This window comes from Crocodylus siamensis, chromosome 2, assembly GCF_052110815.1.
Source record: "Crocodylus siamensis isolate JL-2025a chromosome 2, ASM5211081v1, whole genome shotgun sequence".
NCBI lineage: Eukaryota > Metazoa > Chordata > Crocodylia > Crocodylidae > Crocodylus > Crocodylus siamensis.
In genome coordinates this window covers 248,309,801-248,336,836 of record NC_143396.1, presented here as the reverse complement: position 1 = coordinate 248,336,836, position 27,036 = coordinate 248,309,801, and the positions used below count along the sequence as shown (strand labels likewise).

Genomic DNA, 27,036 nt, shown 5'->3' with positions numbered 1-27,036 from the left:
GTGCTGGCTGTCCCTTAGAATGTTAGCCTGGGCCAGTCCCTCAAGGATGGCCTCCTTAATAAACTTTTCTAAGATCTTCCCCAGGATAGAAGTCAGGCTAATCGGCCTGTAGTTAGCCGGATCCACTCTCCTCCCTTTTTTGAAGATCGTCACCACATTGGCCTTCTTCCAGTCTTCGGGCACTACACCAGAGCGCCAGGAGTTTTCAAAGATCCGTGCCAATCCGTGCTATAACAATGTTGTTTTGATTTATTTTTTTTAATTGAAAAGAAACATAGTTATGGTCATCCCATAATCAAATTGCATTTTTTTTCCTCAATGAAAGTAACAAAATTTATCCGTGATCACGTAAATGCTTGTTGTCCCATTGAATGCAATGGAGCTATTTGTGCAAAAGTCATTTGTATGAATAAGCATTTTGAGGATTGTCACTTTATAAGATCCAGGCGTTACTTAACTTGAGTTTTATGGAAAATGTACTATATGATCAGGTAGTTAAAGATATAGCATAATGTATATACAAGAGGATGCATTAATGTTGTTTAAGCAGTTTTAATTCTGACATTTTATAACTTCAAGTGTTATTGCTTTTGTAACCTTATTCAAGTAGTTTGTTTCAATGTAACTTTCTAGGTTATTGAAAAACATTATCATGGTTGGGATTTTAGGTACATAGTACAGACTTCTACTTAAGCTGTCCACCTATGCAAGTTGGGAGAAAATATTTGCTGGACAGCAGAAGAATTGTTTTGTTACTCTTGAGTCAGGTTACTTCTTCCTCCTTTTCCAGTGCTTATATAATAACAGAGGAAATGTTGAGAGTGTAGATTGTCTCCCTGATTTTAGTTCTTGTCTAGGACCACAACAGTTCCCAACAGCCAGCCAGAGAAATTACAAAGAACTTTCTGCAGTCTGACTGAGGAGGTTCTTTTTTAATTCTCAGCAAGGCAACTAAGGGTGCAGGGATAAAGCAAGCTGAGGGCAAACAGAATTTTCAGAGAGTACCTCAGTGTGGAAGGGGATGGCACTATAATTTCCTTTAACAATAAGGTAAAAAGAATTACATTTCAGCTTGGAAAATTTTACTAGACTTTTGCACTATTCATATTGGAGGCATTGGTTCTACTGATTTGAATAGTGAGTTATTAGATTGCCGATTTGTTCATTCTAGCAGAGAAAGTTATCATGTAGCTTGTGATCCAATTCAGGCTCCAATAACTCAAGCTAAATCACAGTCAGTTAAATATCAACAGTATATTTTGGATCCAAACTTTTCCTCTACTGAATTTAACACAAGAATACTTACTGCCTTGAAGTGGAGAGAAACAGGATTTTTAGTCCAGTGTACTGTGTTAGACTTGTTGATTTTAATTTTAATTTGGCCTGCTAATGTTTCAAGAAACAAATCACTTCTACTATAAGTTCCATATTTTCAGCAACTAACCTGGGCTCTGATTTTTGGTAAACTTGTTAGATTTTTATTCAAGATAAGTATTGATACTCCTGTGAAGTGCTAAAAGTTTTTGATTACTGTGAGAGGTCTTACTACTTACCTTTTCTCTTTATGTGAAAAGGTAAGTAGATCATTCTTCTAATTGAGTGTTAGAAGAAAATACAAAAATCTAGAACATCTTCCACAGGAATAAGGGACAATTACAGTGTTCTGGCCAGCGCTCGTTTTAATGGGAGAGGTTGCTAACATTTTAGTTCACAATTTCTATCTTTAATATTAAGTATTATTTTTCCTTCATTTTAGAAAAAAACAAAATAATGAAATTACTTTAAAATGTAATTGGAGATCTCAAGCAGAATTGTGGACAGCATTGATAGCTGTATATACTTTGTATAGTATAGTGACCATTTTTTCCATGTAGCATTTTTAAGTCGTATCTTCTGGAAATTTTCATCCAAAAAATGTGGGGGTTTTTTCAGAGGCCAATTTTTGAGAAAATATGCTATTTTGTTCATGTTGTAACAAAATTCTTAACACTTAATTGAGAAACTCTAGCATCTCCTTGCTTAAAATCTGTTAAGTGGGGTGGGTTTGTTTGTAGCACCCTACCCACCAATAGTCATGGTTGCTGTTTGTCATCCTTCTGAAATTTTGCCCAAAGCTGGTAGATGTATAGGTGCCTAAAATATAGTTTATATATGCTCAGTAGAGGCTAGTTAGGGAGTGGCATCTTGGTAAAGGGAAAGACTTTTGTCAGTTATCAAGGGAAATAAGTTTTACATTATATTTGACTACTAGGTGACCCCATAGCAAAAAGAGTCATTGCTTGCTGACAATAGAAAATAAATACCCATCAAAATAAAACTTAAGACAGCTTTTAAAAGCACTATATTGACTTATTAATGGCTGCGGTGGATGAAGGCTTCTGCTAGAAAGGCTGTGTGTTGCCGTATCTAAATAGACCATGGATGCATTAGCCTACTATCTTGTCTCTGCTACTTGTCAATAGCCAGATGTTTCAGAGCCAGGTGTAAGGAACTGTATAGTGGATACATAAGAAGTAACCTGTCTACAAATTAAGCTCCCCTCAAAAAACTGTTGCAGTGGTTGGCTTATGCCTTTAAAGCAGCATTACTTAGTGGAGAGAACAGTAGATTGGGTCCAGCACTTGGGAGACCCCTGCTCTATACGAGCTTCTACTGCTAGCTTGCAGGGTGATGGTTGACATGTCACTTCACCATTCTGTGCCTTAGCTTCCACATCTTTAAAATGGGGTAATGGTACTGATCCCCCACCTTGTAAAGCTCTTTGACATTTACTGATAAAGTTTTCTATAATATATAGCCATTACTTATTTGGACAAGCATCTTGTTACACGAGCTGTACGATCATTCCTATGCCACCTCTATGTTGCAGAGTGGTAGAAAGATCATTGTATGGCATAAGAGTATAGGTAACTTTCTAAGCTTATTCAATGCTTGGCGTTTTGTTTAAACTGACAACAAGAGTGATAGTCGTGGTTTGTGTTATGTGAAGTGCATACCTATCTTTTGGGAACCAAGCTAATTTCATATATGCCACCAAACATGTTAGACAGAAATGTCTTCTAGGAACTACTGAGTTATGACAAACTAAAATAAGTGATCTGTATAATTTTGCTCTTTTTTCTTTTCCCCACTGATAAATAGTTTAACAGAAGTTCCTGCTTTGTTTGTCAAGAGGTTGTGACTTAGATCCCAGTTTGTGTTTCTGTGTAGCCCCTTATCTGGCAATTCCTCCCCATTGCCTGTCCTTTTAGTCTAGGGACATACATTCAAAAAGCCTGAGCCTGAATTGATTCAATCTTTGCAGGTTAGTCTGACCTGTAAGCTTGAACTGATTTGGAGGTGGATAGTTTCCCTTTTCATTCCAGAAATGCAGGCACATGCCTGCACTGGCTCAGGCTACACTCCAGGGGGTGCTAGAGCAGCCCTCCCTTCCCTTGACAGTGCTGAGCTGAGGGGGCCCTGGCCAGGCCCAGCAGCATGCTAGGATTAGGGAGGGGTTTCCCTGCTGGGCTGCTCAGGACTGGGGAATGTTTATCACCCCTAACTCAGTATGTATCTGCCCATTAGGAAAACAACAGAGGGATATTACCAGCTATCTGTTGATTCTGCCTTTGTCCTGTGTGCCACAGCTCAGAGGTGGCCAGCTTGTGGTCTGCTAGCTAATGCTGAGAGGTATCTCTGAGGGATGGGGGAATGCCTGCTTAGCAGAGAGTGGGGAGGGGAAGGGGAACAGGAGCCAGGCAGATGCCTGCAGAGACTGCCAGAGCTGCAGCCAGGGAGCAGAGGGGAGGGCCAGCCCTGCTGTGGACCAGAGAGCCCCGCCTCACCCAGCCCAGAGAGCATGCTGGGATGCTGGGGGAGTGATTTAATTTAAACTGGCAAGGGGTCTGGGACTGACATTTGAATAAATCGGTTTGAGCCAAATCAGTGAAGTCTGATACCAGTTTCAGCCACGTTCAAACTGGTTTATGTGCACTGAATATCTGTTCTGTTACAGGTTTAAATCAGTTTCTGAATTATGAAACTATGAAACCAGTTTATGTGTAATGACTGTCTCTAGCTTTACAGAGTAGGACTCAAAAGAAACAGTAGTGGACAAATGGTTTCATGTTTTGAGGGGAAGGAGAATTCCGTTCTCTTGCCCAGCATTCACGGAACTGTCAGTGCAGAGTAATTGCTTTCAGTTGCCAATCAGTGACATGCTTACCTTTTAAATAGATGGTTTAGTTTATGTTTGCAAACATTAATTTTCTGTATAGTTGAGCACAATGCATACTTTTATAAAATAATATTTGGAATATTAAGTATTTATTCACTTTTGCTAAGGGAGGAGTTCCTTCAACAGTAGAATTTTACAGAGTCTGTTTAGTAGGTCACAGGTGGTAAAAGGTTACTAGCCCCCAGTTCAGTAAGGTACTTGGACTATATGTGTAACTAAGTACGTGAGTACAGGCAACCCCTGTGTAATGCTATTTTGCTATAATGTTCATTTAAAATTGATACCTGATTTCACTTAGCGCTCAGCAAGTTTTGTTATAACGCTCGTGGTCACCATCTTGGGTCATTTAAAACAATTGTGGTCGCCATCTTGGGTCATCAAATATTTTGGTTTTGCTTAATGCTCAGTTTTTCAGGAACCAATTAAGAGTGCTAAGCGGGGGTTGCCTGTAATCCCAAAGTACTTCGAATTGAGGCCTTAAAAATATTGTACCATTTTAATTTTAAAGCTCAGTTGCTTATAGACTACCGAAGTGGATGACCTCAAATGTCTATTCTAAATTCGTTAATAGTTTACAGTTTCCCAAAAAATTTTAAGGTGTTAAAAGAGAATGTGACCCTTGTTTCTGATTTAGCACTTCAGTTTATCTTGTTCATCTTTGTGTAAGTTGAGCTTGGAAATTTTAGCAGGAACCTATTAAGCAGAGGAAGCTATTAAATAGCTAAAGACAGCGAAAGTGGGCTGGCCTCACTCTTCAAATGAGAATGTGTTTTTCCTTTTCCCTCCCTGGGAAGGGAAAAGGTGCTAGGAATCTTCCCAGAGTACTGCCCCTAGATCAGTGGTTGTCAACTTTACCAGACTTAAGGTATCTCTTGATAGATCCAAGGTGCCCCTTGGAAAATTCAGCTTCTTAGCTTTCACTTGTTTTTTGATGATTGAAAAGTAATAGAGTAATTAGTTTGTTGAACTCAGAAAAACCACAACAGGTTAGAATGTTTTTGACAGTATGGATTCTGGCTTTATCTTGTGAATCACTTGTAAGTGTTTGCACATCTAAGAGTGCTATTTTTGTGCGACACCCTTAAAAGTATCTTATGACACCGGAGGGTGAGTGTGATAGTGGAGAAAAAAGTAGCATGTGTCTGATAATTTTGATATCTGTTTTCTGCACCCTCTCTGGCTGCAGCATCATTCCTCCTCTTTTCTGTTCTTATTCCTCTGTTGTCCCAGAGCCTCTTAGCTACTACTGTATGTATGTAAGTCACTTTTTTTCCCTCAAGTGAATAGTTCTAGTGTCTGCCTCTACTGTTTGGAGCGTTATCAGTCTTCAGCAGTTTGAGATTGACTTGATTCTTTTCAGTTCACAGCTGCCCAAAGGGTTCTCATGAATGTCATGAAAACTGACAAGGCATTGTTCAGTTTATACTCTGCTGCCTCAGTAAAAACATTGGAGCTGTTTGCCACTAGAATCAAAGGCCTGCCTGAGCCTAGATGGTTCATAGTGCTAACATGGTTAGGGGCACATGGTGGTAGCCAGTAGCACACAGAGATATGGCTAGCATCATGTTGAGATTGCTCTGATTCCTTTGCTGAAAGAACAAGGTACCCATTTTTACTTCTGGGTCAGCCTTCTGCACAATCTAGGATGAAAATCGAAACTGCAGCACTGGATCAATAGCAAGATGTATCAACAGCTTTGCTACTGTGCTTATAGAATCAGGAAGATAATAGTTATGTTCAGTTCACATTTAGAAGATTATTTATTTTCAGTTGTGAGAGTGCATGGTATATGTATACTGTGGGCATGTCTACACGTGAATTTACACCACCTTAAATTTACTGTACTACCACATGTTTGCTTTGTCCTAAGTGAACAAAGATTGCTATATATTCTTTGTTTGGAGAATCTCCCTCAAGACTGGTGGCTCTGCCTTTACTGTTTGTCTCAAACATATTGTTGTGCAGCCTAAAATATGTTAAAGAAATGGGGGACCTCTTCAGAACCAACCAGACAAGTTCCTCCAATCCACTCAAGAGAGTCTAATTTCTCCCCAGTGCCAAAAAGCATAAGCTACCTGGAAGGACCTTTTGGAAGTTTGCCTCCAGCTTCTGATGTCACCCTCCTTCAGGAATTGAAGGCTCTGATCAACATGGCTAGATCCAGCACTGTACCACCTTGGGCACAGGTGATTTTTGTCATAGGTAAGCTTCATGGCACCAGAGACGTTTCCTTCAGTGCCGAGGGCTTTTCTGTCACCCTGCTGCCTTCAGAGACTACTGCATTTTAATTGGTGCCCACACAGCACTACTGAAATTGGCACTTACTATGGATAGAAGAGGAATTGCAGATATCTGATGAATAGGAAAAATCTCCATCGAAGGAAACAGATAATTAATTGTCCATTGATAAGTGTAGAGACAGTATGGCTTCTGAAGATCTAATAATGCTCCATAGGTCTGCACTTGATGAACAGAAACAGTTTAAGAGTTTATTGGGAAGAAGTAGCTTCTACAACTCAGATGGCATTCTTGCACCAAAAAAAAAAAAAAAATCAACCATTTTTGGTAGTATGTAATGGCAACCAGGGGTTACAGTTACATTCTCCACTATTTCAGGCCCAGTAAGTCTGACCAAGGTCTCATGGTGTTCTGTCCTTTTCCTTTACCATCAGTGTCAGAGCTAATCAGATGTGCCCAGTTCCTTCAAAGAAGTACCAGTTTCTGTTGCAACGTTCAGTGGACTCAGGCTGTGGAGGCCAGCACAGAGAATGGGCTAAGAGCAGCAAGACATCTTCTCTTGTTCTCCTTGAAGGTTGTGTTAGGTTGGATAGTTCTAGCAGTGGCGTTGAAGAGACTGGATCTTGTTCTAGAGTCCCAGAGACTGACTGATTGACTCTCACTTAAAGGTTGAGGTATTTGTAATGATTTAAGATGAAAAAGACGTTAAAGAGAATTAAATTTTAAAAGTTTTTCACTTTCCTAGTCCTTTGAGGGTCTCCTTCTATGCTGGTTTCATAACATGTAACATCAGAGATGTCAACCTTGCTGATCCATCTGCTGAAAGGCCATGGTGTAGGAGAAGCATTCTTCATAACATGTTGACTTCAGGAGTATCTAACTGTAAGTAACATTTTGAAAGGATGAGACAGCTGCAGTTCTCTGCCTCTGCAGTTTGAACTCCATTCTTATCCTTTGGTTAGGCATGATGCAAGATTTAACTCGAATCACTGGGTACTGCTTGTCACTGTAGTTGAAATAGAGTTCTCTGCTTAAAAGTTGCCATCTATGTGGCCATAAAACCCATAAACTTTCATTCATACCAGTTACCTTGGTTTCTGTTAAGGCACAGGGCACTTGGTGTCAAGTCTTTCCTCTTAGACTGTTGAACCAAAATTTACCCGTATCTGGATGACTGTCTCCTGAGGGCAAACATGCACAGTTCTAAAGCCCTTCAGCTGCTGATCAACTGAGAAAAATCTTTTCTATGATTCATGTAGAGAATCACACTAGTAATCCGAGTGGCCATGAACTTCATTCAAGTTGAGGTTTTTTTCCTACAAGAAATGATTCCAAAAGACTTCCTGAGAAGTAAGGGATCAACTACTGCAAATGATAGGTCTTTAAGGCTTCTGAAACAACTGAATCTGACCCATAGATCAGTGTCTCCTGTCAGATTGAGTGTGACTTATACCATTCACCACATTCCCTTACTCCATCTATCAGCAATCTGCTGTTTTCTTCATGGTTTGCTGCATGATAAAAATGGGTCATATCTCAGGGAAGAACCCAAACTCTACCATATATTCTGTTCTAGTCCTTCAAGTGACATAGTAGTTTTCAAGCTAATCGGAATATGCATCAAATATTAAAATAAATATCAACATACTTTTGAAAATTCATCTTTGAACAGGAATGGGAATTCAGCTAATAGTTCCAGGACATTATGGAGCACCATCAAGATCTTAGTAGTTTACATTTGTTTTGTACAGAAATAAAGGTAGAACACACTAAAGCTAGAATTTAAACAAAGAAGTCAGGAAATACAACCTCCCCCCCAAAAAACCCAAAACCAAACAAACACAAAACAAAACCCAACAGGTTTACTTAGTAGTATAAAATGGACCAGGCATTGTGCAAACCCGACTTCTGAATTTTCTACCTCTTGGGTGCAAGGGGAAAAACTCAAAACCTTTAATCTTTTTGCTTGTTGTTGCAGGTTGGGGTGAAATGGCAACTTTGAATGGATTTCTTGGGGCTGGGGAGATGGGAGCTCTCACAACATGAGCATGGTTCTGTGAATAAAATATGTTGTATATTGATTTCAATTTTGTGAACAATTGACATGTGCACACTTAAGAGAGCAGTGTGCCTTTGTATGCATGCAAAATAGGAAACATTTTCAGAATCCCAAGAGAAGCTGCTGGCTTTCTTCCATACTGTCTGAAAGTTTAGGTGTGGAAATTCAATTAGGATTCTTTCCCTGCCCCTCTCTCCCCCAGCTATTTCAAGTATTGTTTGCCCCGGGTCAGTCATTCTTATAAGAAGAACACTTTAACATTGAACAGAATGTAGCTCTAGTTTTAGGTTTCTATGCATAAACAAAAATGTCCATTTGGTGGATGGAATCATAATGAAGGAGGACATGTGTTGGCCATGGGCATTGGAGGGAATGGAGTGAAATGGGTTAGTTGAACTTCAAGCTATTTAAGAATGTGTGCAATTTCAGATGAATGTGTCTCAATCCATGCTTATTTCATTAATGAAATAATGTACAGCATGTGCTCGCTTAGGATCAGACCTTTTATTTTCAGTACTTGTAAAATTCATGTTGGAGGCAGAAGTATTAATGCCAAAGGCATTCCTAATCTGTAGTAGTATGCACAAATAAGGTGATGATTGAGAAATGTGAATTTAACTGGATTGTGTATAGAAAACATCTGCTTTGTTGACCAGGGGGAATGAAGAATCAATCTCTAGGAAACTTAGAGTTTGGCTTATTAGCCTAGTGTACCATCGTTAGATACAGACTGTGTTGCATCATGCAGAAATACACTGCCCTAGCTCTGATATAGGAAGCAGCATAGCCCTATTTGTGTGGCATTGCACCCAGGCTAATACCATATTTACTCAAACAAAAGACAGAGTTTTCCTCCCAGTTGGTAAGGAGAAAAAAAGTCCCTCATCTTTATAATCACATGCAAGGAAATCTAAATATGTTGTCTATTATTAAACTGTTACCAAAAGCGTGTTTCAGCAATGGAAATCAACTAGGAAGTTAATTAAATGCAGCCAACACTGAGCATGACTATAAGACACATGAGCCACATTGGACAAACATGCATGGGCTAAGGGCTTTTTTGTGGCCCTTAATAAAAAGTAGGCAGTTGCTCCTGCAGGAGGAAACAAGCACTGGCACTTGAAGGCACCGCAACACCAGACTGGCACTGAGAGGCCACAGCAAGCCCCAACGACCTCCCACAGTGCCAAAAATGCTGATGAGCCTCCCTCTGGTGGCTCTGGTGTTAGTTCTGTATTCCTATGTAGCTGTTCATACTGGAATGTTATAAAGCTAACCTAATTAATTTAGGAAACAGTTTTAGAACTGAAGAAACTGTTTTTGTGGCTTATCATGCAAGGTGGGGACTAAAATAAATTTCTTGTTCAGTTGATGAAGGTAGTACTTAAAAGCTTAAGAACTTAGTGCCTCACAATTAAATGGCATAATTTTGAGAGTTATTATTCAGTAAAGTTTTTACTTCAGTATTTAGATGTTTTCTTTTATGTGCCATAGGGTATGAAATAGGGTATCCATATGGCACAAACTTGAGGAATGTGAGAAATATTGAAAGGAAACAACTGCGCTCTCTATAGACAGAGTCTAACCTGCTTAATGTAGAAGAATTTTGCAGCTAATAGACCTAGGTTCAGTGCAGTAAAGTTAAAAGGTGGTTTTTTGTTTGTTTGTTTGTTTTTTAATGCATTTTCAATACCAGAAGGGATCAATATATCATCTAGTCCAGGGGTTTCTAACTCATCTGACCTAACATGCCCTGTCCAGTGGCACAGGACCGGTCCATTGGCCAGATGAATGACGTCTGGCCCTGTGGGCAAGACTGGGCCCAGAGGCTTCCCCCACTTCCCTGCATGTCAGATCCAGTGCAGGCCCTGCCTTCTCTGGCAGGTATGGAACTATGTTGCATGTGGCACCATGCATGGCTGGTCAAGGACACGTGTCATATATGGAGTCTGCTCCAGCTGACCAGGGGCATGGTGGTAAGAAGCCTGGGTGCTTGACTCCCCCTGCATGAACTAGTTGCTGTGGTGGACTTTTCTCCATGGTGCTGCTAGTGCTCCAGTACTGCTCCTTTCATTCAGGTTTCTGCAACCATACAGGCGAGAGCCCCAGGAAGACCACAGCTTCTTTATGCAGCAGCATCCAAGTGCCCAAGTGAAAACAGCAGCTTTGGAGTTCCAGCAGCTCTGCAGGAAGAGGTCTAGTATTGTGGGTGCTTGGTTGCTGCTGCAGGAATGTCCTTTAATGCAGCCAGGGTCAGGGAAAAGTCTGCAGGCTGTGACACCTAGCTCTGTGGGCTGAATCCAGCCTGTGGACTGTATATTTGACACCCATGATCTAATGCAACCTCTTTTATATCACAGGTCATTACATTTCAGCCAGTTTCCAATGTAATGTGTCCAAATAAATTTTATTTATGATATATTTATCCATTATAATAAATGAGTCCAGTAACTTTTATTTCACTAACATGTTCCTTCCAAAAAGGTATCAGGTTTTGACTTGAATAGAATGGAGAGTCTTCAATCTTTCTTGATAAATTGTTCCAGTGATTACTTACTTTTTTATTTAAAAAGTGTGTTAAGGATTCTTGGCACCTGCCTGGATCAAATTTATAAAACATGTAGTTTCTTAAAGCAAAATTTCTTCTCCGAGTGGAGACCAGACAGTCTGCTGAACTTACACACAGATAAAAATAATCTGTTGATTTTTTAAAAAAAGTATTGTGTTGAAATGCTCATTGACTAAATATTCAAGTTTTCTGAAAGCTTGTCCTTTTATTTTTTAAATTATTTTAACCTTTATCTCTCTCTTCTTGATGGCACCATTTGTAAAGTTTAGCATAAGTTACTGCATTCAGCCTGTTTTAACTTTAGCCTTTATGTAGTTATTTTAATACACTTGTCAGTTTTAGCATGTATGAGCTCCCTCTGGTGGCTCTTTAAAGATTGAACACCACAGAATGATGGGCTGTTGTCAACAACTGTGGCCTTAGACACTGATGCTCTTAATACATTTAAAAAACAATTGCAAATACTTGCCAAATGGAACCAGATTTTTTTAGGGAAACTTGTTTAGTGTAATATTTAAGTATACTTAAGTATATTTACAATAATAGTGTAAATATTTGGTGCAACTTCTTACAGACTTGTTCATCCAACAGTGTATCTGCGTAGTTCTGTGCTATTAATATGTTCTCTGTAAGACAGAAATATGTGATACGATTCATTGGTTGTCTGACCAGTGAGCATTAAGTATACATTTATATATTGAGAGGGAGGACTGAGGCCACATACAGACATTTTATTTCTACAGGAAGAATTTCTGCTCTCCTGGTAGAAACCATGAGTGTACAGGTATTTCAGCTTTTTTTTTCTCAGAGAAAAAATTGTGGTTCTGGGAGAAAAATAACCTGACTCCAACCAGGAGAATGAATGTTTATACACTTTCCCACAGTTTAACTCCTCCCAGAGGCCAGGAGAAATGGAGCTGCAGGAAAAGGCTTCTGTCCCTTCCAGAGATACAGGGTCACCCTGGTGCAGAGAAGGCATAGGAGCAGCTGCTTTTAGCCTTTCCAATGACAGGGAAGAGAGGGGAGAAGCCAAGCCAATACCAGCAGCTCCCCACTAAGTCCTTGAACACTGGAGGCCCCAGTGTGAGGAATGAGCAAGGGTCTAGGCCCCACTTGGCTCAATCCACTCAGCTCCTGAGTAATAGCGGCTGAGCAGAGGGAGTGGTGTTGCAAGCCTCCTACTTGCTTTTCACTCTGGAGTCTGGAGTGAGAAGTGGGAAGGGAGTTTTTCCCTGCTGTTGTACTCTCTCAACCTTTCTGAACTCAGAGCACTCCTCACTGGACTCCAGGCACTCTTCTATAACTTTTTTTGAAATTGGCATTCAATTCATAAAAGTGATTTACAGTGCTCATCTCCTTGCAGAGGGGCTGGGCAGTGGAGGGTCATGGTTTAGCCAGTCAGGGACAAGACTGAGCTTCCCCTTTTGCTGTCTAACTTATCTGCCTATCTCTGCATGCCTTGTAGCACCTTTCAAATGATATGACATCACCTTGGTTGAGAATCACTGTTTTGAAGTGTTGCTAGACATTTCTTTTACTCCCACAACTGACAGAATATGAGCAGAAATGTAAACTTCCCTCAATTTCTTTGTCAGTGCCTCAGTCTTCAGTTGAAGGGATCTTGGAGATGATCAGTACTTTAGTCTTCATATAGTATGCTAAAAATAGGCACAAGAGTGCCATTTGGCATTAATTATAATAGTAGTTTTTGTGTCTTGGAAAGTTATTAACTGATTTACTTTGTAAGTCAATCTACAGCTTTTAGGGGGGAAGTGTCTGGCTACTAATGACTTGCATAGTATTTGAAATAGCGGTGAAAGGTTCTGTATCCCGCTGTTGATATCTTAAGCTGTCAAGTCCTTTACTCTGTCTTCTTCTAAAAAATGATCTCTCTTTAAAAACATTACATGGTCTCTGTGTTTTTAGTGAGTTAGTGTTTCAGAGGGTAGCATTCTGTAATGGGGGGGTATAGTTCTGGCCAATACCAATGTAGGAATCAGCCTCTCTTAAAATGTATTGATGTGTACCCAGTATTAATCTTTTAAATGAAGTGATCTCTAATTATCCTTCTGGACGTGTTCACATATTCCCACTTCAAGGGGATGATCATGCCTTAAGATTGCAGTTCATAATAATTTGAAAAGAAGGATCTGTTAGTACACTTGTCTTCTTACCTTGCCTCCACATGTGTGTGCACACACACACAGACTAAGGACTTGGTTATACTTGGTTACAATGTTAGACAACATCTGTTGTGTGCAATGAATAATTGTTATGGTGCAGATAGGTTCTGAGAGATTATGCTAAAAATAACTACCTAGAAGTTCCAGGAAAGGATGGAAGTAAGTTGTTAAATATTGTTTATGATATATTTATCCATTATGTTAAATGAGTGTCAATTATGCATTTTTCATAACATAGTTTTTAAAGGAACAATATTAATTAACTAGCATTTATTGTAGCAAAGGAATGGATTTGGTTTTTTGTCAAGTGTGTGCACGCCAGATGGAGCTGTAATGTGTGTCAGGAGATAAAATCGGCCATTATAAAGATTAGATACACATGATCATTTTAGCCTTGTTTATTTAGGTCATCAACATAGTGGAGGATGATCTTCTAGCATAAATTCTTTGGCATCACAAAATCCTGTGTTTTCTCCTTAGGTTACTGTATAAATTAATGTAAAAGGTTTCTGTAACTATCTAATTTCTAAGTAACAACTAACATGCTTTTAAACAACTGCCATTGATTGCAAACTAACTGTAAGAAGACATCTAAGTAAACAAAGTTGCTTTGCATGTAATAATATGATTTTGCTTACATTCTCATAATTTGCTACCCAGATTGGTCAAGTTGGTGTGTGTGTGTGTGTATATAAGTAGGTAAATTTGCACTTTTACACATTTTATTTGTTATATGTAGCATAATAGAATTCATATACTATCTAGTAACTTTTTTCTTTAATTTTTGCAGTAGACAAGATGATGTTGCATTAAAATTTTACCTTTTAAAATTGGTGAATGAATTCTGACTTTTTTGCATCAGCGGAGTAATTTTATGTTTATAAAATGTTTTTACTTTCCAGATTGCAATGCAAGATTTTGGAAGTCATACCTCCAACACATCACAATGGAATGGCTAATGGCCATATCAACAGCACTGATGGAGACACTATTGTCATCAGCGATAGTGATGATTCAGAAACACACAGCACATCTGTGCAAAATGGGTAAATGATGTTTGTGCTAATGCATTAACATTTTGGATTATATTTTTCAGAATGAGGATAACCTGGTTTAGTGGTGCTTGTCATGTTTGAAGCAGATCACTTGGTGTGCTCTCAGCATATTCAGCTGGTTGAGCAGTCTGAAATGAACATTCACAGATGCCTTGTGTTGTAAACTTGGCAATTTGAGTGCACTTAGCCAGAGTTTTAGTAAGAAAATAACTCAGGTGTAAGAAACATTCTATTTGAGGTGGCATTGTCTTTAGGATTGTAGTGGCATACAGTTTTCTACTCTGCCTCAGAGCTCTTCCTCTTTTCTGGGGGTTTTTTCAGGCTTGTAAACAAACATTTGTATTGGGGTTTTTTGAGCAAAACTATACCATATATGTAACATTAAAAACATTAATTCAGGTTTATTACACTAATAATACTTTTATATAGAGAATTCACCTTAGTGTAAATAAGGAAAAGATAATACAACGTTGTCTGTTGTTCTATTTATTTTATTATTTTTGTTGAATGAACTTCTCTCTTCCTCATCATCCAGTTTTTCCTAAAAGTTTGATTAAGTGTATCATATCTCCATTGATATAGAAAAGTTTTCAGACTCAGTTGTATGGTTTTGCTATAGGTGCAAGTAGGAAGAGCAAATGGACTGGTACATACAATCTTTTGTTTAAACTCTGTCAGTGGTACAAATAAAATTTGATGATGAGAAATGTAGAAGAGGGATGAGAATTTTCCATGTAAAAAAATAAATTCCTTTTGGTACCATTCTGACAGTCTAGGGCATAATGGAGATATTGCAGAATTGGGACTTGGGTTCCACTTCTGCAAACATATCATTAAGGCTAGACACTTGTTCATTTTGGTTTTTGGTCTTTGAGCTTGATTCAGTAGTGCTTTGTTAGTTAGGGTCCATTTAAGCAGATCTTCTTACAAGATCAGGACTTGTACTTTTAGGGTTGTATTCTAATCTGAGATGACTATTATAGTATTACTATCCCATTTCCACAATATATTTTTTGACTATGGAAATACAACACGGTGATTTTGATTTCAAAAGAACGTGGAAAGACTACACTGGGCAGATTTTTTTTTAACATTGTGGGTTCTTATTTGAAATTATTTGGGTTTATCTTGTGAATCATGTCTATACACTTAACAGTGGTAATATTGCATGGCACACCTGAAAGGATCTCAAGACATCCCATGGTACTGCAGCACCCTGGCTGAGAATCACTGGGCTAAAGTGTGCAAGTTATGAATGTGTAGATTCTCAATGGCAAGTGTGTAAAAGGCAATGTAGATTTGCACTTTCTAGACCGGGTTAGGCACAATACGGCCTGTCAAGTGATTTCTCTCCAGCCCATGGTAGGTCCTGCTGCCCCCAGGAGCAGAGGTGCCACCTGGTGTGGCCCTCAGGCACGTTGGGAGCTGTAGTCTGCAGGGTTGGGAAGTGGGGCAGGGGTGGCACAGCAGCTAGACTTGGCTTCCTGGCAGCCCCCGGAGTGGTGGCTTATTCTGCTGTCACACTGCCGGCATCTGCGCTGCCACTGCCAGACCCAGCCCTGCTGCCTGGGCACCCCAGCCTGTCCAGCCTGCACCTACTGCTGGAGCACCAGACAGAGTGGGCGACTTGGTGGGGTCTCCATGGAGGCTGGCTCGGGACCCCCTCAGGCAGGGCACACTCAGCTGAGTGGATGGGATGGGATAGGGCTGCAGGTGGGTGGGCGGAGAGTGGCATCTGGGTGTGGGATGGGTGAGCAGGGATGGGATCATGAGCCAGTGAGGAACCAGGGCCCAGAGCAGAGCTGTGATCTGCTTCCTGCATGTCCCTGTGATGGGCACTGGTCCTGTGGGTAGCACCAGCTAGCTCCTGCCTGCCAAACTAGTGCCTGTTGCAGAGATTTGTGGGAAGTGGATTGTGGTTCTGCCCTGGGCCCCAGCCTTATGCTGCCACCATCCCATGATCAGACCTACTTACACATCCCACTCCTGGATGCCATTTCCCACCTGCCCGTGGCCCCATCCTGTCTGCCTGGCTGAGTGTATCTTGCCTGTAGGGGTCCCAGGCCAGTCTCCATGAAGACCCACCCCACTTCTTCCAGCATCCCTGGTGATAGGTACAGGGCAGATGGGCACAGGGCTGGATAGGATCAGTTGGCATCACCCTGTATCCCTTTTCCCCCCATTTGTACCCAGCAGCGTAAACAGCCATGATCTGGGGCTGGGGCTGCATCCCCACCGCCTTAACCGCTCACCAAAACTCCTTAAATGGCCTTCCAGCCCAAATTATTGCCTGCCCTTGTTCTGGACTAAATCAGAGATTTATAGCATAAGCTTTTGTAAGCAGTGGACTTTATCAGATGCTATGAAGGGACATCCTGGAAAAATAAAAGGTGTTTGTGATGGGCTTCATGGCTAGATGCATGCATTTCTTCTTGGTAAATTACTGTTATATCTGGGTGGTTTTGTTTGATGTACAGAACATTAAGGTGGTTCCTCAGTTTCTTGGAGAGAGTAAAGCTTGTCAGAAAAGGCTGAATGGTATGTAGAACAGAATAGATGGGTTGCCTGGAATCCCTTTGGTATGATATTCATCTGCTTTCATTTGGCAAGAAAGAAAATCTGCGTACCTGAGCAAGTTTCTTGTATAGTTTGCTTGCAGTCTATTTCATTCAGCTGAGTGGTGGGGTCAGTGAGCATAGGTAGGTAATGAGCCACCTTAGTCTAAACACTTGGGAAGAAGGAAGGGTAGATTTATACCTTAAAGACTAACCAATATATAACTGAGATATGTATAGCATGAGATTTCATAAGCAGCAGGCTTACTTCATCAGGTGTATCCCTTCACAGCATCTAATGAAGAAATAAGCTTACTGCTTACAAAAGCCTGCGCTATGTTTGATTTAGCTAGTCTATTAGGTGCAACATCACCCTGCCTTCTGCCCAATTTCAAACATGTATTGCTTCATTTGAAGCACCTGTGGTTTGAATAAGGAGGTAGTATAAAGCTCTTGTGACAAATTGAGTACTGCTAAGAAAATGGTCTTGGTTTCCTGTCTTTAGTAACATTACATGGATCAGAGTTGTAAGCGAATATGCCTTATCACATGATAGTAGAAGATATCCACTGACTCCTGTTACAGGAAGTGTTACTACTCCTTAAGTGTTATATAAATAAAGGAAGTTAATGGATGCTCTTTTAACTGGAAGCAGTGAGTGGATATGACCGAACGTGAAACACTGAGCTTCTGACCCTGTAACATGGACCAGACTGAGATTAGTTTTTGCTCTCTCCTGTCTGTTAGTCTATCTGCTTATTTTAGAGAGAGCTCTTAATACACCTAGAAGTGAGCAGCTCTGGGAATAGAAAAGCTTCACTGCTTTTTTTTAATAGTTATTAGGTGTATTTATGGCATAATTTTAGACCATCTTAAGCATTGTTGTGCAGATTTTCCCTGAATAGATAACTGGGTTGTGCACTAGAAAATAAATTTGTTACCCTGCATAGAGTGAAAGTAAATTTGTCTTTGTGTGAGAGGCTAATTTTAGATGGGATTCATCATCCCACCAACCTGCACAGACCACATGGCTGTAGTGCCACTGTCTGGCAGGGGCTAGACTTTGAGTCTATAGACTGGGTATGGATAAATTGTTGCTGCCCTTTTGGTGTTATCTGCCCAACTGTAGATCTAGTAGCTATTTTATTCTTTGGTGCCCTCTCCATTCTCTAGTTTGACAATTATCCTATTTGGACTCCTGATGGATAGGTGTATCTTAACTTATGAGCTTGTAGAAAGGAATTTTTCTTCCTTTTCTGTTTCAGTATGGGATTATGGTCCCTCACCACCATGATGGAAAACATTAAAAGTTTGTAATTCCTTTTTAGAAAAAACTAATCCAATCCCTGCTTCTCCTTCTTGCTAGACAATATGCAGAGATAGAAGACACTAGGATAGCAGATTAGAGCCCTTGTATGTACAAACCTCTTCTGTTAGTTGTTCCTGTTCCAGGTGCTTTAAAATTCAGGGTAATTACTGCTAATTTATGCAGCCAGGTGCATCTCTTCATCTCCAAATAGGAATTAAAGGAGGTGGGACCATCTCTTTGAGCCAGAAGAAATGTAGGCGAGGGAGAATGTTAGGAGCATTATTGCTTCCTCTCCAAGATTAGGCTGAGTGTTTATGTATTTTACTGTTTTTCAGTTAGCAGTTATGCTGGACTCTGGGGCAGGGAGGTGAATTTGGTATGTAGTATAGGGTCTTTTACTGATCTGATTATTAAATAGGCAGTCTATGGTAATATATTGCTATAACTGGTAGAATAAATTTATGAGACTAGATTTTATTCCTTGGCCAAAGCAACAAGAGGTTCAGGTTCATTTGATGGTCATCAGTCTCAGTTTTTCTTGCATCTGGTGTTGGTACTGGGAATCTACTAAAAACCCATGATGTGTTTAGAAAATACTTCCATTTTACTACTAGTAATTCTGATTTACCTTGTCTTCCACTTGAATATTGCGTGATGAGAGAACTTTTTTCTTATTATTGCTCATTCACTTATTTATTCATCCATCCTTTCTTGAATAAATGTGTTAATGTACAGGAGGAAACGAAACATTTGGGTTCATATGTAGGAAGTGCTCTAATACAAATCTTCACGTGACCTTAACTATTCTGGGGGGTTTTGTTGTTGTTTTGTTTTGGTTTTTAGACTATGGAAGATTAACAGTGAAAAATTTTGATCCACAGCTGAAAACCTATAAGATGTTACTTTCTCAAAAATGTTCTTCATATGCCTTTCAGTCCCAAATTTAAGAGGCTTGCTTAGTATTAACATGATCAATGAATGTTATGCCATCAAATCAGCAGAAATGTTAAAATTCTTGTTAAATAAGGCTGTACTGAATCCCTAATTAGTCTCTGTGACCTATATATGAGGGAAGATGGCTAGTCAATATATTAACCAGTCTTCTGAGAGAGTGATCTGTATGAATGAGGTAGTTTGACACATCTACCCTTTGATAGATACCTGACTGTATATAATTAAGGATAAGATTTTTGGCACTGTAATAGTAAGTTTGGGGGAGGGAGGGAAGGAAAAGGGAGGCAGGAGTATTCATAGAAAGGTTGCCAAGCAAGTCTGATGCAAGTGTACAGCAGCTAAATGATCCTACTGAGGGTATTTCACTAGTACAGAGTATTGTCTCATGGAACTAGTTCAGAAGGCTAGTGTACCCACTCTTTTTCTAGAAGCTAGCACTCCTGGTTGAACTACATCCCTTTTTCTGTTGTGTGTTTCCACTCTAACTTAGTGTGGTGGCCTACATTCTGATTAATGGCTTCCTTGCCACTGTGACAAAATCTTAGCTTTAAATATAGTATACCCAAGACCTTGCATTAGAGTTGTAATCCATAAGTCCAGTGGATACATTGCCCTGAACAAGCTTAATACTTCCTTTTTGGACCATGTGTAGACTGGGTGGTAGTGTTTTTAAATCAAATAAATAAAACTTTCAAGAAGCTATTTGGACCTTTAGTTTTTATCTAGCAATTTTGAAGAATTCCTCATGACAATTTTTTTAAGGTTACAAAGAGAGCTGTTTTGGTACAGCTTAATCCTGCTATTTAGTCTCCCAGACCCACATTTGAGAAATGGTTTTTTGTTTTTTTTTTTAATCTTGGTTACAAAAACTCACATACTTGCCATCAGGAAAACATTCAGTCTCTGCTGTGCTCCTCTGATTTGTAGTAAATTAAATGGTTTTGTTTTGTTTTTTTAGTTCACTCTGTATTTTTGTCAATTGCTTCCTTTTCCTCCCTTCTCCCCCCTGTACCCCACCCCCCAAAAAGAAAAATGAATGTATTGACATGCAAACTCTTCCTTTAAGCATATTGACAGCTACAGTGTTGTATTTAAATTATTACGGTAGTATAGTGATTTGCTTCATGGCTGGAAGTAATGATAACTCCCATGCATTTTGGAGTATAAACTTCAAAACTAATTGTATTTATTAAATTGGCTTATCCTGTTGTTGTTTAAGATTTAGTATGGAGTAAGGTGTGTGTGTGTGTACACGACTTAAAATGTTTGTTTTAATGCTCTTACTGAGTCAAGTTCTCATTCCACTAGAAATTGTGAGCATTTTTACATGCAAAGCACAATAAGCTCCTGGAAATACATAAGCATTTTAAAGTTTTTGATTTAAAATCTCTATTAAAGAATTTATTTGTGTCTCTGACTTCGATTTTTTTACTTTATTTTTAGGAAGAAAAAAGCCATAATTGATCCCTCCTTATTCAAGTACAAAGTCCAGCCTATTAAAAAAGAGCTATATGAATCTGTAATTGTAAAAGCATCTCAGTTAAGGTAAAAATTACTTGCCTTATTTTTTTGATAGATGAATCATGTAGGTTACCTGATGCACTTATAATTTTGATCAGGACCCGACTAATAATACTTAGTTGAAAGTCTCTAGTGAAAAATACTGAAACAAATGATTGTCTATTTGTATAATGTATTGTGGTGTTTGTGTTTATTCAACAGTTCCTTTTTTTTTTTTTTTTTTTTTTTTTTTAAATAAAGTCCTGCAATCGTGTTCAACTGATTTACAGATGGCAACATATATTTTTACTCCTTTTAAAATGGAGAATTCATGTACATAAAACTACATAATTTAAATGACAGTGAGTTTAAACAAAACCTTTTTTGAGTTAATAGTTTGAGGAAATCACCCTCAAATGGTTCCAGTAACATTTGAAGTATTACAAATAACTTGGTTCCAGTTTTTCTTTCTATATCATAATTTGTTTTTAATAATATTAGAAATATTTCTTTGTGTAGTAAGAACATCTCTACACAGGATTGGGGGATGGAAGAATGTTGAGGTTAAAATATTGTTTCTTAAGCTGTCTCAGTTCAACTGCCAGCTGTTTTGGAGACCGCTTTTATGCAACTTTGGCCAAGTCACTTTGGTCCTGATTGAACAATCCAAACTTGTTCAACGAAGCATTTAAGCATGTGCTTACTTTCAAACATTCTTTTAAATATTGTTTTGCTGAAATGGGGCATTTGTAAAATCAAAAATACTGTTTATCTTATTGTATGCTATTTAGTTAGTTTTTCAGCGTTGGTACTGTCCCTCCTGTTATGTATGTTCACATACCCTGTCAGGCAGTGAGGTTGCAATCTTTGGTTGGACCTTTTCTGCCACTCCTTAATATGTATTAACAAAAATAATAAGGGGTGTGTTTAACTTGTTTGAGGGGTCATGTAGAAACAATAGGCTATGGAGGATTTTTCATGGTTTTGTGCATGTGCACCCACACACATGCACACGTGATATGTTGCTCTTCTATGGTTTTAAAACAAAGTCAGATTCCCTATTGTGGAGAACTTAAGTGGCTGTTTCTTACCTTATATCTGAAGCAATATTTATTCTCATTAGAATTTCTGAGAGCAATATTTAGCTACAATAATACTAAATTACAATCTGACTGAGGGAAGGAAATAAAATGAGTTTTCCAATGGGCAAAGTTTCTGTCTCCTCATTTGAAGTACAATCTCAAAATGTGCAGTAATAAGAGAATGTAGATCAAACATCATTGGTAACGTATTTTTTCCTATTACAGCAGGAGAAAACATTTATTTTCTCGTGATAGACTTAAACTTTTTTTGAAACAACACTGTGAACAACATGATGGAGTCATTAAAACTAAGGTAAATAAGAGGGTGAAATTGTTCTGTGGGATGGGAAGAGAAAGAGAGAACACTGATCTAGAAATATTAATTTAATGTTTGTACTTTCTCTCTTCAAGTTACCTATTTAAATAGCTGTTTTCTGGGCTAGAGTAAATTCCACTTCTCATGGCTACTAAACCTAATTGTAAGTAGGTATTTGACTCTCTTAAACAAATGGACTGGACTCTAGTATGGATTTATATAAAGCATATAGTTAAAATTGCACTGTTGTCTCTTATTCCAAATGGCACCTGTTATAGAAACTCTTCTCGCCAATAACTAACTTTTTCCCCCCTTTTTTCACTCAAAATTTAAATAAGGTTTTACTAGATGTCCTTTCTGAAATACAGTACAGATAGCGTGTTTAAGCAAGAAAAGGAATTCTAGTATGTTATCTTCCCTTTCTCACCAATAGCATACAAGTGATGTGTTCTTTAAATCATACAAAATATAGCTAGTCAGTCATGTCATAACAAGCTAGTGTCTCTTTACTGTAAAATTATCCTTCTAGGCCAGGGGTTTTCAACCTTTTTTTTTGAGGCGGTGACCCCCTTCCAGATGTGGAGCAGGGGGGTTGCCCCAGCAGCCCTTGCTGAGCAGGGGGGTGGTCCTCCAGCAGCTGGATGCTTGGCAGCAACAGCACGCTGCATACCCCCTGGGGCCTTCCCAAGTACCCCCAGGGGTACATGTTTCCCTGGTTGACATCCCCTGTTCTAGACAAATGATTACATTTACAGCATTTGTGTCCTGTTCCGCAGCAGGAGATGTATACTGGAATCCATTTTGACTCAAGTGGGCTTTGAATCAATCCTAAAATGACAAGAATCCTAACTGGCAAAACTCAGAATGCTAAAGGCTGTGGTAAAATTTCATGGTCAGTTCCTCTACAGGCAAACCCCACTTAGCACTGTTAATTGGCTCTTGAAAAAATGAGCCCTTAGTGAAACCACATTTTAAGTAAAACCCGTTTTCTCGTAGGGTTTAATATAAATAAATATAATTGGTTCCTGCACTTCTTCTGCTGGCCCTGGCCCTGGCCCTGGCCCTGCTGGAGCCTCCGCGGTGCCTTGCCTGGAGTGTCAGGGAAGGCGTCGGCTCTTCCTGGCCTTATTGTTCTGCCATTGTGATGGCCTTTGGCCCACACCTGCTGGCTACCAGCACACCTGTGCATGGCCTCAGCCACCCTGCCTGTGGGGTCTGAGTCGGGGACCTGCCCACCTAGGGATTAATGGTGAGCAGTGGGGCTCCAGTGGGTAAGTGCATGACCAAAGCAGCACGGATCACAGGCTGCAGTCTGGGGACGGTGGGGCTCTGTGGGCTTGGCTCCACTGTGGGCTGGGGTGGGAAACACTGAGCACGTGTCTTTGAGCACTGGCTCGCCCGGGCCCCATGCTCCTGCTGGCCCTGGCCCCGGGCACCAGCCCGGGCCCTGTGCTCATGCCTGCCACCACTGCTGCTTCTCCCTGCCCACGGGCTGCTCCAGCACCATGTGCTGGAGTGGACCCTCTGATCCTGCCACCCCAACCTGGGCCCCACCACCTGCCACTCACCACTTCACTGGATGTAGCTACCACTGCTGTTGCCACCACTGTTTCTCCCTACCTGCCACGCTGAGTGTTATAACGAAACCACTGAGTACTAAGTGAAACCAGGTAGGTATTTTTAATGAGTGCTATAGCAAAACTGCGTTAAGCGGGGGTTGCCTGTACTGAATCTCTAGATTTTTGCAGAATATGGGGGTGGATGCCTAGGTCAGATTTAAATGATCTTAAATAACCTCAAGCTACTGTGCTGTCTGAGGGCTAGTGAGATTCTTGGGCTAAGTTATGGCAATTTCTCTGGGCTGCCTATTGTCTTGTCTTGTAGCACCGCCTGGGGTCTTTGTATTGCAAGCACCTTTTTCCTGCCCCCTTCCCAGCACCATTTTTAAGGGAAACTTTACATGGCATACAGACACCAAAATGGGAGCAAGATTCTCATCCTTGAATTTCAGTGTTGACAAATATGTAAGAACTACCTTTCAATAAATAATGTGTTTTAAAATGACTTTAACTGAAGTTTGCACACATGTTCTTTTTGAGGCCAAATTCTTTGCTCAGGCACAAATATTCCGTTACCACTACTATTCAGCAGGAACTGGTGAGATGTTTGAGATCTGTCATTTATCAATCGCCTCTTACTAGATTATTTCTGTATTTTTAGAATACAGTTTACCCTCGCTAACAGATTTATAGGTAGCTTCATTGTTTTCCTGAATTCTTCATTTAACTGTGAGTTTGTGCATGAAGAACTATTAACTTAACAGCTAATATCTGTTTTCAACTTTCCTGCTAAGGCGACATCAGTTGCAAAATACAAGATAGCAGAACAAACTTTCTCCTACTTTTTTCCTGATGACCCACCCACATTTATCTTCAGTCCTGCAACTAAGCGACGAGGGAGACCTCCAAAGAGGCTATCTATAAGTCATGTAAGTAATACCAAAACTGACTTTACATTGAGATTATTTTCCTTATTTCAGATTAAATTATTGAATAATATTTAATTATTATTAAGCTGCAATATGTTAAGGCGTCTCATTTTCCTCAGTAAACATGGGGATATGAGGAGGAAAGTAGGAACACTTGAAATGGAATCTTTTTTTTTCTTTTTCCTTCCAGTTGATGGAAATTAAAATAAAGATAAATGTCTGGATTTTTGGGGTGGTTCTACCAGCCACAGAAATAACTTTACATTTTGTCTCCTTTTCGGCAACAACAGATGGAAATCGATATGCACCTGTTCATATGAACCACATCCTATTACTTAAATTTAAGTAATTTTAACTGTAAAAAAACAAAAACCTGTTTCAGTTCTCCCATTATTAGACAAATACCTAAGCCACAGCAGTAGCTTTAATATGAAGCAAAGCTACAGTGTATTCTTGATTTTGTTCAACTCTTTCAAAATTTGTGATAAATTGAAATTTATTTTCCTGTTAGAGATGCTATGATTCTTTTTCTGTCCCCCACTGCAGGAAGACAGGGTGGCTGATAAACCAAATACCCAAGGAAATAGAAACAAACTAGCAAAAGAAAGGGCCCGCCTTCAGAAACAAAAAGAAGAAATGCAGGCCATGGGTAAGTTAACCCCTTCTTTGATTGTTAGAGCCAGTTCCTGCAGGCTCAAAAGCTCATTGTATTAATGATATTTTGGGGCTCTATCAGATAGGACTTAAACCAAAATAATTTGCTTGAAACAAAATAAGAGCTTTTTACATTGGTTTGACAAAAGTGGCTTAAATATTATTTTGATTAAATCGGTGCCCCTTTTCTTTTAAAGGTAAGGGCTGATTTATTATTCTGCAGCCCTTCTCAGGCAAACCAATTCCTCCTTTTGAAGAAGAGCCTTAACTGAGTAAGGACTGCAGACTTGGGGGCTGGCATTTGTATAGAAACTCTGGCATTTCCATTTTTACGTGAGGCTTTTCTTTTATCTTCTGAGAAGACTAGCACTTGGGGAAAGGAAGGGGCTCACTTGGGCAAAGAGGTTGATATGGAAGCCACTTACCCCTATGTGCTGAAAGTGACAAAGGAGGGAAGAGGACACTTAGGTGCTTGAATCCTGTAAGAATCCAAGTATGAGATTTGATCTAGTTCTTCACATTAGCACAAGATGTTTTAGCTGAACTTTCATTTGATGGGATGATCAAGGATACCAAATGCCCCCTTTGTACAGCTCCAAACTGAATTGCTTCTAGAAGTGAGGTGGCATGTGTTTATTGTAAAGACTATGCGTGTTGTCAGCCCTACAAGTTTTATGCTGCCTGGCTAGAATGCGCATTAACAGCCTACAAGCCAAATCCAGTCTGGGAAGAGGTTAAATCCAGTCTGCAAAAGTGTGAAGTGGTCTGGGATGACATGGGGGGGCGGGGGGTGGAAATCCATGGCATGCAGCTGCTCTGTTGCTCATTTCCTTTGGTGCTCTCACAGTAGGTGCTTACCTTTACTGTGGAATTTGCCACTCTGTTGCTGTTGGGGATAGGGATTGCTGGTGAGGGTAAGCAGAGGCAGCTTGGGTACTCTTGGGGGAGGGATGGAGACTTGTGGCCTGTGGCATAGGCTAGGTTGCAGGTAGTACTTGATCTAAAGAGCTGCTATGAAGTCTTATTAATTTATAGTTCAAACATGACAGCTAAACTAAACTGCATTGGAAATTAAACCTAGGGATGTAAACAGTATTGTCGTGACTTCCAAATGGAAACCAGGTGGCAGACTCCATTCTAGAAACCTGCTAACTTTTAAAAAATCTTACAAGTCAGTATTTCAGTTTTCTCAGGCCCCTATTTCTAATTGGAAACAATTTCATTTTGTTCCTTGCTCTCAACTTCTAAGGCAACATTTGTTACTTAAACTAAATTAACAGCTCTATTGATTGTGCAGCTTTAATGTGACACTTCCATTCCTCAACTGTGTGTTGGTTATACAGTTATAAAATGTTGTTGTTAGTTATTCAAGTTATTTCTTAACTTTTTCAACTTAAGTTTTTATATGCTAGGGGAAATGTACAAGATTTCCATCTCCTTAAAATCATTCTGTGGACTGTGTATAATGGTATTGCAAATTCAAGTGTTTTTTGGATTCTGATCTTCAAATATTGCTGGAGAGAGCAGAATTGGGATTTTTGGTTGGCATAGAAACAATTCAGTGTTCATAACAGTATCTTTTGACATGGTAACTATTTATCAATCTGTCTGTTTTAAAGTGTTTCACATAATTTTAATTTGCAACATGGTAAAAGTCCTCTTTCTGTTCAGCTTTTGAAAAAGCTAAATTAAAGAGAGAAAAGGCAAATGCCATAGAAGCAAAGAAGAGAGAAAGAGAAGATAAAGAGAAAAAGAGAGAGGAGCTAAAAAAGATTGTGGAAGAAGAAAGGATGAAGAAAAAAGAGGAGAAAGAGAGACTCAAGATTGAAAAGGAAAAAGTAATGTGACTTCCATA

General features: G+C 39.5%; 1 protein-coding gene across 4 annotated transcripts in view; it reads left to right on the top strand.

Moving 5' to 3' along the window:
• BAZ1A (bromodomain adjacent to zinc finger domain 1A) overlaps positions 1 to 27,036 on the top strand; it is a 101,407-nt gene that overhangs the window by 26,548 nt on the left and 47,823 nt on the right. For all 4 annotated transcript variants that reach the window (XM_090033599.1, XM_090033597.1, XM_090033598.1 and 1 more), the window contains 6 exons: positions 14,171 to 14,314; positions 20,585 to 20,686; positions 21,949 to 22,036; positions 24,393 to 24,527; positions 25,074 to 25,176; positions 26,853 to 27,019. In XM_090033599.1, coding sequence (XP_089889725.1) covers positions 14,171 to 14,314; positions 20,585 to 20,686; positions 21,949 to 22,036; positions 24,393 to 24,527; positions 25,074 to 25,176; positions 26,853 to 27,019 — 739 coding nt within the window. The remainder of the gene's footprint in view (positions 1 to 14,170; positions 14,315 to 20,584; positions 20,687 to 21,948; positions 22,037 to 24,392; positions 24,528 to 25,073; positions 25,177 to 26,852; positions 27,020 to 27,036) is intronic.